The 11080-nt window shown below is 36.6% G+C and overlaps 1 protein-coding gene across 1 annotated transcript; it reads right to left on the bottom strand.

Moving 5' to 3' along the window:
- Nucleotides 1-7894: 7894 nt before the first annotated feature.
- On the bottom strand, nt 7895-10430 carry LOC131000681 (elongation factor 1-alpha-like). Its single transcript, XM_057926710.1, has 3 exons — nt 10245-10430; nt 9187-9656; nt 7895-9086 (listed from the first exon to the last, which is right to left on the bottom strand). Exons 2-3 carry the CDS (start codon nt 9646-9648, stop codon nt 8199-8201), a joined length of 1350 nt encoding a protein of 449 aa, XP_057782693.1. The 5' UTR covers nt 9649-9656; nt 10245-10430; the 3' UTR covers nt 7895-8198.
- Between the last annotated feature and the right edge of the window lie 650 nt (nt 10431-11080).

Here is an 11080-nt window from a genome sequence, read left to right on the forward strand (position 1 = left end):
TAATTATTAGGGTAAAATTTATCGCTGAAACGGATGTATATGGATTAAAGGGATGTGCTGTAGATGGCTGTACCTTAATGGCGATTTTGGTATTCATTTTGTTGACCATGGAAAGTCAAACGTACAACGCTGGGCGGTTTGTGGTCATACTTATACGAGATCGCAACGGGATTTGGATGTAGCGTTTTTTATTTCGGGGCCGATTGGGTAATTACCAAAAAGTTGAGGTAGGGTCAGCAATTAACATTGTTAATTTAATCTGTTTTTTTGCTAATTCAACAACAAATCACAGTTTACGGTGCTCAGATTTTGGGATATTTTCATTTGGACCCCATCTTTACGCGGGAATGCCACTTTGGGTCCTTGAGTATTCAGTAATGAAAAGTTATGGCGTTTCATTTATTGAGGTGGGTGGGAAATTAAATATTAATTTCTCAATTAGCCCCACCACCTAACTTGTTCATTTTCTTTTTTAATTGTGTGTATTGTTTTTTTTCTTTTGAAAATGAATTGTGTGTATTGTTTTTCTTTTAAATAAATTGTGTGTATTATTTGTTAATCATATAGAACATGTGTGCTATTAAAATCAAAGGTATTTTTCATTTTTGAAAGAAAGCATGTTTAATCACGGTCTTTGCCAATGTTTTAATTTTAGCATGACTTTAAAGTCATTCGCCAAAAATACAATCTTTAACCATTCTTGAAACCAATTTTGAAATTACAACACTTAATTTGAATTAATTGACATCTTCCAACCGCAATTGTAATAACTTTTAAAATTGAACCACAAATGGAAACTCATTCATACGATTTCACTTAATTCAACTGAACACAGATGTTATTCATTGTCAATTCAATGTTCCTCACACACTATTTCCACCTCATAACTAATTCAACAACTACATATATGTACTATGCACGTGCAACGAAGCGCATTCGCACGTTTGTAACGTCTACAAACCCCGCCCACTCACCACTCCAACATGCAACGACTGATGATCAACCCAATTGTCGACACTATTCCTTCACATTGTTTCCCAGTCATGATGATCCAACTCAATAGACCTTTGATTTTTGAAATATGTTTGGTTCACTCCAATATCAAATTGACACTTAAATTTAAAATTGATTGAGGCGTTTGAAATCCAACCATTGTGTAAATTAGAACAATGAAGGTGACTTGACTGCAACTAGGATTACGTGGCATTAAATTTGTAACTATTGTCTTGAATCAATTTTGGATCGAAAATTTGGGTAAGGGGTTTGGAAGAGTTCATCAAGATGAGTAGGACTGTGGTCTCATTTTAGAAATGAATATAAATTTGTCTAAATTAGTGTAGCATATCTGAATTAATTATAAAGGAATTCGTCTCCCAAACCCCCACGTTAAATACAAATGTCAATCGTCGTGTCCTTCTCTTAGTCATTCTTTTTTCTTTTTCCCTCTTGATTGTCAAATCCATATTGGATACTTCTACCTCAAATGTGCCTTAAGCCTTGAATTTGGATAGCATTGTTTCGACTAATAAATTGGTTTGCTTTCCCTGTCATTTTAGTTCTACCAAACATCAACCTTGGCGGTCAGCCCCGTCAAACATTAACCTTAGCGGTCAATGGTGACAACCTTATATATCAGCTCTGCCAGCCTTGGTGATCAGTTCCGCCAACCTTGATGGCCCATTCCAAGACAAAAAATAATGTTGTAACGAGACAAGTTGCCTTGATTAAGGAGCGTTGGTATTCAGTTTAATTTGTAACTTATAAATATAACTCTCATGTGTAAGATCAAATGGATTATTCTTTACTCATCAATTGAGAGAGAGAGAGAGAGAGGAAAAAAAAAAACACTCTCGTTTTATCTTTCTACACGGCATAGTGCATTTTCCAAATATCTCGATTGTTCTTGCTTGATTTTCTCATTTTTGTAAATATATATGCTGAGAGTCAAGTCTAACTTAGCAATGCTGAAAACATTTTATATTTTAAAAAAAATAAATTAAAACTCAATTATCATATTAAAAATTAATTATAATAAAAATATAATTTTATTATAAATATTTAAATATAATCACATAATTTAAATACATATATGAATATTAAGTATAGTTAGTTTCTTTTAATTATTGGAACAATAGTATTTAAAATAAAAAAGTGTGTAACTTAAATATTTAAGCATGTATATTTAAGTAATTTTCTTTTTCAATCAAGAATATTCGACTCACAATAAAATTCAACAAATACATTTCAACTACATAAATAGCTACTTAAATTTGTTGCGAAATTATAATTTCTACATACACATAATTCTAATGGTATACACACAGATACACACACAATGAAAAATCCTTGTGGTAATCTACTCACCAAGGTATATTGAGTAAAACGAGTGAACATATTTATCTCGTCAGATATGTCATCAATTTTAGGGCATGGGATTACAAATCGGGGAGGTCTTCGTGGCGGGGGAACTATGAGCCGCATGTTCTCAACTGGGCTTGTCCAATTTTGCTTCAGCCTTTCTTGCAATCTTGGCCTCCTCCAATTGAATGTACTTTGGAAAACGCCATTATCACCTCGGATGAAAGCATATCCTCGGATCAATGATTCCGCTTTCGGCACTTCCAACGACGCAACATTGAATCGAGACACATATTCCCTCAAGATTTTGTTATACTCTTATTTCATGTCCATCAAGGACATAGCGTTCTTCGCATATCTGTGGGAGCTGGCGAATTGGTGCATAAACATATCATAGATATTCTCGAATGAGTTTATGAAATTAGATTATAGTTTCCGGCACCATTGTTGAGCCCAACGATTTAGTCTAGTATATAATATCCGATATTTGATTCTTCAGAGAATTGGTGTAAAGTGACCAATCCTTTGAATCGCACCATATGGAGGTCTGGATCTTTATTTCCATCATACACACGATTGATGGGCTTATTGTTTGCTATTAAGATATCCACCAAAATCTCCTCGGAAAAAGGGCTTCGCCTCATTTGGGGCGACAGTACAAAACTGACATGTGTGCTTGCTCTTCCTCTAGATTCACTACTTCGGCTGCCTTCTTTTTCACTAACTCGTCGTTCAAATTTGTCTACAAACCTGTGGGGACAATGGATAGCAAAACAATTTTGATATGTGCAGTGGGAGATGCAACGCTTACATCATTTAGCACATCATCACCGCTTAAAACAAGAAGAACATATGTTCTCACATGGTCACAATGACATTACCCTCAAAGTTGGGGGCAATAGAGATTATAGATTGTGGGGATGCGAGAAACTCCAATCTCGGGCATAGTAGTATTCTAAACATTAATGTTTTCTTGCATGTTATTCCCTCTTTCTCGAACTCAACACTAACATCATTCTTCACAGTATTTTCTATGCTCTTAAGTGGTGAAAAAACAAAATCACATCTGAACACATGCATAATTCTAACGCATATTAAGTAAAATAAATATACAGGAAATCTCCAAAATTTTCAAGCTTAACATGTTATAAAAACACTTAAAGACCAATATTTATGTTCAGAAAACGTATTTTCCATCTAAATTGCACGCCAGTTCAAGGATTATGAAGCAATTCCTCATTATACTCACAGGTAACACGCTTTTAGAAGCAATGAGTGGCAAAACCATAAATATAATCATGAAAACAATATTGTGATAATTGTAATAATAACAATACTTATTAAAGAAAATAGAATAATTAGATTATCATGAAAACTTGCAACATACAACACTTATTAAAGCAAAGAAAAGGTAAGAACACACGAATATAATCACAATTCATCGGCTCAAACTCTGGGAAAACAAACTATAGCTAGAAAAAAAATCATCAATCGTCCTAGCCCAGAATTGCCCACATACGACACCAGATGTTGAGTTTGATTATGATCTCATCATCAAAACTAACAAGCAACACATAAAACGGATCTGGAGTGGTGAAAAGACAGAAGGATGATATAATTTTCTTGACTACTGAAGAATACGTGAGAATTTATTGGAGATTGTTTTGTATTGCTCTTATATTCAAATAGCAAGAGTTTCAGTGTAAAAATTGAGTTGAGTGTGTGTACCATTTACTTGAAATGTAGTGCCTTTTATAGATGTTACATAGCTATGGGTAAAACGGTCTTCAGCTCTGCAGACAGAGGGGTATTTCCATCTTTTCAGGTTTGACTATCTTTATGCCGAAAAGTATCAGCATCTTTTTAAGTTTTCACGTGTATTGGGTGTGGTGGTGACATGTCCTAACACCGAGTTCCCGAAAATTTCCTCTAACCGTAATCTACTAGCATATTCTTTTAAGTACAAATAATTGGCTGACACATTTTGTCACTAAAACTGACATATTTGTCAACTTACAAAATGTACTTCAGGGATGACCTTGTATCCCTTATATCGTTCTCAGCATTCTTCAAACACCCTTCACATCTGATACACATATTCGTGTTAGATCTTTCTTTATTGTCGCTCAGTTCGAATCAGGGTCTTCATTACTCAAGAATGCACTCTGAATCTGACCAATGCCACCAATTTGTTGCTTTATGTAGTAATCTCTTTATTTGAATCTAATGTGATCTTCGTTAACAAAGAAATATCTAATCTAATTTATCGGACGCTTGATTTCATCCTCATCACACATAATTTTAGTGGTACACACATGTATATGTACACACACAAAATAGTACTCCGTCTACAAAAAAAAAAATCCTTGTTTGAAGGTGGACACACGTTTTAATAAAATTGTTGTAAGTAGAATAAAGGTAAAATTTGGAGGTAGTGTTAGTACAAAAAAAAGACAGGTAAGACTCTTTTTTCGTGGATGGAGAAGGTATCAATATTTCATTAGTTAGACATTTTAAATAACTTAAAGTCGCATACATAATTTTTGACAGACAAACTTGTTTTAACATATTTTTTACTTATGTATATGTACACATATATATTTTTAGCTTTATTTTTTATTTTAATTAATCTCATATTATAAATAAGGGATTACTTATATGTTTAATATATAATTATTAATGTAAATAAAGATTTATACAATATTTACAACAAAAGATATATGTTTCATATAAAACCAAAAAAAAGTTATAGTACTATTAATTAAAATGCTATTAATTAAAATGCGATTTTATATAAAAGGAAAAGAAAAAATGATCTCATGAAAGCACAAAGACGCAGACTAGGAGATCGACACTCAAAAAAGAGATCAAGAAAACAACGAAAAAGAACTCACAAGCCAGAAAGGCATCAACACCCTAAACACACAACTAACTAGTAAAAAGGAAAATCCATATTTGTGTGCTGCCCTTGCAACTCCATTTCATCTGCCCATCTACCATTGGCGATATTATTCATAATCTGCATACTAGCACTTCTGCCATGATCAATGACAAAGTCTCTAGGCTTATAGCCCATTTCCACTGCGTTCCTGAGGCGATTTTTTATAGTACTTCTGAACTCTGTGGAACACGTGGACGTTCCATCCCCTTCGGAGGACGGCCCCGTTTCTTAGGCGTCACATTTTCAGCGAGCATTTGCATGCCCTGGTTAACTTGCTCCTCTAACCTACCTAGACGACTAGCAAAATCATCCGTCGTAGTAGTGTTTGAAACCTTGCCATCATGAGAAGTGATTCCCGCTGCCGCAAGTGCATCCTCATTCCCGCTGCTTGTCTCAAGAACCGAAGCCTTACGGTCCAAATTTGAGGAAGTCAGGTCATTCCCCAAAGCAACCTCAGCTGCGCTTCCATCCGGCATCTCAACCTGAATCTCCTCGTCCACCTCCACATCGCTCCCAGCCTGCTGAATATCATCCCCCTTGTCATCCGGAGCCGTCGCCGCAGCTGGCAAATCAGGACTATGAGGTCGCAGCTCCTGAACCGCCGAAACAACCTGGAGTTGTTGCTGCTCTTGCTGTATTTCTTGCTCTTCCGTCGAAAGAAGAGCAAAGGAGTTCCCCGGAGAACGCTGTTGCGCCTCGGCGGCCAGATCCGTTGAAGCCACGTGTTTCTTTCCCCTCTCAACAACCTGCCACTCAGTGCCAGGCAGTGTCTTCGGATCTGGTAGTTCAGGCACGCCTTCAACAGTCGTAGAGTCGATCTAGAGGCCGGCTCTACACGTCTTTTTTTCCGACACGTATCCTGTGCATGACCAGTTATTTTGCAACTATCACAATAGAGCGGTAAATTTTCGAAGACAAATTCAACGTAAAATGAAATATCCCCGCGGTCAATCAGAAGAGAAGAAGGGGGATTGTGAGACATATCCATTTCAACTAGTATGCGTGCAAATTGCCCAAATTCGCGCCCCACCGTCGCTCTATCAATCTTCAAAGGATGACCCAAAAACCGTCCAATCCCGGAGATCACCTGTGGATTCCAATACTCAATTGGCAGATAGTGTATGCGAACCCAAACATTCGCCAAAGGAGAGTTCTCTTTAAAAGGATCAAAATTTCGGGTCCATTTACGGAGTCAGAGATGCCCCTTTGAGAGTTCCCAAACCATTTTCGCCTTTGCTATCGTAAAGTCCGCTGCCGAAGTAAATCGGAGCGTAAAATAACCTTTTCCCAACGGAATGAGTTGCCAATGAGAGGTTAAATTCCATAAGTCCTGAAGCTCCAGTTTAAGTTCCATAGTTGATCGAGGCTTATCACCTTTCCGAAGCAGCAAGCGCCCCGTCAAAGCAAATTCGAATTCCTTGACTTCCTTAAGATAAAGATCCATCGGTATTTTGAGGGATAACTGATCACCCTCTTTCGTGGGCTTGAGATCATGGAAGTTATGCGCTGCCAGATCCGTCTTCTTGCCTGTGGCAATCGCATAAGAAACCCTAGTTTCCTGCACGTTAGGGTTCTTGGAGGAGTTGTCGACTACAGAAGTAGGGACGATAGAACCGATCGGAGCCTTAGCAGCAACGGGCGAGCGCGGCCGACCTGCAACTGCTCCGGCAGAAGATCCCGACCCCATGAGCAGAGAACGCTGAAACGGAGAAAGGGATTAATAAGTAGATTGAGATCGAGGTGCTTCAAAATTGGCTGAAACCGAGGGGAGATTGAGTCCCCCCTTATCTGGACCAACGACCGTGGAAGCCATCTGCCGGGAGAACGGACGGCGGCGGCGGCGGTTAAGGATGGCATGAGGCTAGGGTTAGCGAGGGAGAAGAGAGCGTCATCATAGTTATAATTCATCAAAAAGTTATAGTACTATATTAAAAGGTAAGCTTTCAATTTAAAATTGATTTAAGAATTCAGTGGCAATTTTGTAGTTTAATATCAAAATTGAAAGTTTGTTTGTAAATTATTTTTTTTCCTTTTTTTTCTTTTCTTTTTTATTTTATTTCTTTCTAAAATTGTAAAATTCGATTAATTATAAAATATTTAATATGTATATCAAATTAAAGATCATGATATTTAATTTGATATATTTTATGTAATTATTTAATTAAAAATTTAAATTTATTTAAAGATTAAAATTTAAAAAGAATTCTCTCGTTTCTCCACTTTTTTTAATAAACTTTTATTTTGTTCTTTTTATTTTATTTTAATTAACTTTATTTTTGGCTTTTTCATAATATTATTTTCTATTATTGTGAATTCTTCTTTACTTTTTTTGTTTTTTTTTTCAATATTTCAATTAAAATTTTGTTTTAAATAAATTTATAAATATGATAATAAATATAGCAATATAAATTTTTTAAAATATATTTATAAATATAACCATTGAATTAATATCAATTTTATATAAATATAGAAATATAAAAATATGTGGTGCAAGAGCAAATGTTAGTATAAACTTAAAACTCATTTCAAGTTTTCAACACAAAGTGAAATTAAAAAACAATTTCAGAATAAACTAAAACAAGACAATTTTCGAAATACTGTAAAAACAAAATATGCTGTAATTTGACAAGGAAACGCCACACAAAACTCTCGAGCCGCCCATAAAATGGAGCACCTCAAACAGAGAAAACTAAAATATAGGAATCCCATATGCAGATGAGATCTGCCACCGCCGGTCAAGGACCCAATGCTGGGATCGACTAAGCGAGGTGGAATGCAGAAAACAAAAGCACACGAAGAATAAATGACCTAAACAAGTAACAAAACTTAAATGATTTTTATGACTCAATTTATCGAATAAATAGACTTCTACATCAGTAGAAGTCGAAGCCAGCACCATTCACTTGACTCCCTTCTTGGCAGCAGCCTTGGTAACCTTGGCACCACTCGGATCCTTCTTCTCAACGCTCTTAATAACCCCAACAGCAACAGTCTGTCGCATATCACGCACAGCAAATCGTCCCAGAGGTGGGTACTCGGAGAAGGTTTCCACCACCATGGGCTTAGTCGGAATCATCTTAATCATACCAGAATCACCATTTTTCAGGAACTTGGGCTCCTTCTCAAGTTCCTTACCAGAACGCCTGTCGATCTTGGTCAAGATCTCAGCAAACTTCACAGCAATGTGAGAGGTGTGGCAATCGAGAACTGGGGCATATCCATTTCCGATCTGTCCTGGGTGGTTCATGATGATGACCTGGGAGGTGAAGTTGGCAGCTTCCTTGGCAGGATCATCCTTGGAGTTGGAGGCAACATAACCACGCTTCAGATCCTTGACTGCAACATTCTTAACATTGAACCCAACATTGTCACCAGGAAGAGCCTCTTGCAGGGCCTCGTGGTGCATCTCAACAGACTTAACTTCAGTTGTCAGACCAGATGGGGCAAAGGTGACAACCATACCGGGCTTGATCATACCAGTCTCAACACGACCCACAGGCACAGTACCAATACCACCAATCTTGTACACATCCTGAAGTGGAAGACGGAGAGGCTTGTCTGATGGCCTCTTGGGCTCCAGGATCTGGTCTAGTGCCTCAAGAAGGGTTGGGCCTTTGTACCAGTCCAGGTTGGTGGACCTCTCAATCATGTTGTCTCCCTCAAAACCAGAAATGGGGACAAACGGGATCTTGTCAGGATTGTATCCAACCTTCTTGAGATAGGAAGCAACTTCCTTAATGATTTCATCATACCTAGCCTTGGAGTATTTTGGTGTGGTGGCATCCATCTGCATGGCATTGATATATTAAAAGGTTAGATGGAATTAACATAAGAATGAGAAACAGCAAGAGAAATAAGCAATTACTACGTTCTAAAAATCTATATACCTTGTTGCAGCAGCAAATCATTTGCCTCACTCCAAGAGTGAAAGCAAGCAATGCATGCTCACGGGTCTGACCATCCTTGGAAATACCAGCCTCAAAACCACCAGTGGTGGAATCGATGATGAGGACAGCACAGTCAGCTTGTGAGGTACCCGTAATCATGTTCTTGATAAAGTCACGATGTCCAGGAGCATCAATGACAGTGCAGTAATACTTGGTGGTCTCGAACTTCCACAAAGCAATATCAATGGTGATACCACGTTCCCGCTCAGCCTTGAGCTTGTCCAGCACCCAGGCATACTTGAATGACCTCTTGTTCATCTCAGCAGCTTCTTTCTCGAACCTCTCAATGACACGCTTGTCAATACCACCAAGCTTGTAGATCAAGTGACCGGTGGTGGTCGATTTTCCAGAATCGACATGGCCAATGACCACAATGTTGATGTGAGTCTTTTCTTTACCCATGATTAACTCTAAAAAAACAACAAATGCAAATAAGAAGACTATATCAAGCTAATGTCAACTGTGGCAAATAAAAAGTCACACAAGAATCCCAGCAAGTAATAATAAGTTAAAAGTTTAAATGCCAGTAAATGTACAACATAGTCATATTCAACTTGAGAAAAGAATTAGCGACTCCACAAACTAAATAACTAAACAATCAGCTAGTGGATTAAATCAAAAAACGAATAACATACTGCTAGTAACCAATAAACCAGATTAACCATCATATAATCTAGTTCCAATATAAATTTTCGACATATCAAACGATTCACGATTTTTTCACCAAATCAAAGGCCAATATAGCACGGAAAAATTCAGATCGGAGACATAGCATACATACATGATACAAAATCAACTAACGAACCTAAGGCTCAAATTAACACGCAAAAAAAAAATGGTTCGTCAAATACAAATCGAATTACAGATAAATCGACGGTATAATACGATAGATAGCAGGCGAAAAAAATACTCCAGTAATTAGTAAATAAAAAACGCATACACTAGATATATAGATACAAGTAAGCGCATGAATTCATGGAGAAGGGTAAGAGGCCGACCTTAGAGAGAAATACGTCGCCGAAGAGTTGTAGATAGAGAGAGTGGTATGAATATATGTGGGAAATAGGAAGGGAACGCTATATATAAGAGTGAAGAAAGATGAAGAAGTGATTAGGGTTTTTGGTGGACCGTTGGATCGAATAAGATCTGATGCACACAGATAGACAACTGCACTGCGTATTCCTGCTTCTACATGTACTTGTATTTGCAACCTATTTAATCAATAACTAGCGAGTGGCCCATCGAAATTCCACGGAAGTACATATTACTATTAGTGTCTATTACATAATTTTGTGATGTTTTATTTTATTAAAATAAAATATTAAATAAATTATTTTAAAATAAAAAATATATGGTATTTATTTAAAATTGACTTAAATTATCTATCTTATTATTGACCTACAAAATATTAAGAGATAAACTGTTAGTCTATCAAAATTTTTATCATACACACGTTAGTTGTTGTGTCATGCCTATGACCATTCTTATTTGATACTAAAATCTTTAGACCTATTTTTCTAGTTACTTTTGAGATTTTCACGTACAGTTGTTCATGACTGAAAATAGGTTTCAATATGTATAATCATACACTTGAAACAGATTGTCTCTAACTCTTGCTTATTATCATAATAAAACAAAAATTCATAGGGAATTGTCTTCTCTGGAACCTAGTTGACAGAAATTTTTGTGAATTCAGATGGACTTATCATCATTCTAGTTATAAGAAACTTGTTGCTCACATTTTTTTCTAAAATTCGTTTGCCTTTAATTACGTGTTCCCCAAGTTAAGTTACTATCAGTCTAATGCTATTGCATATATAAAAAATTACATTTG

This window comes from Salvia miltiorrhiza, chromosome 8 (genome assembly GCF_028751815.1).
Source record: "Salvia miltiorrhiza cultivar Shanhuang (shh) chromosome 8, IMPLAD_Smil_shh, whole genome shotgun sequence".
NCBI lineage: Eukaryota > Viridiplantae > Streptophyta > Magnoliopsida > Lamiales > Lamiaceae > Salvia > Salvia miltiorrhiza.

Excerpts from the sequence above, each read along its gene's own strand:
- LOC131000681 (XM_057926710.1), bottom strand. The coding sequence starts at position 9,648 with ATGGGTAAAGAAAAGACTCACATCAACATTGTGGTCATTGGCCATGTC. Across the intron at positions 9,087-9,186 it reads TGATTTGCTGCTGCAACAAG|ATGGATGCCACCACACCAAA; the intron begins GTATATAGATTT and ends AATGCCATGCAG.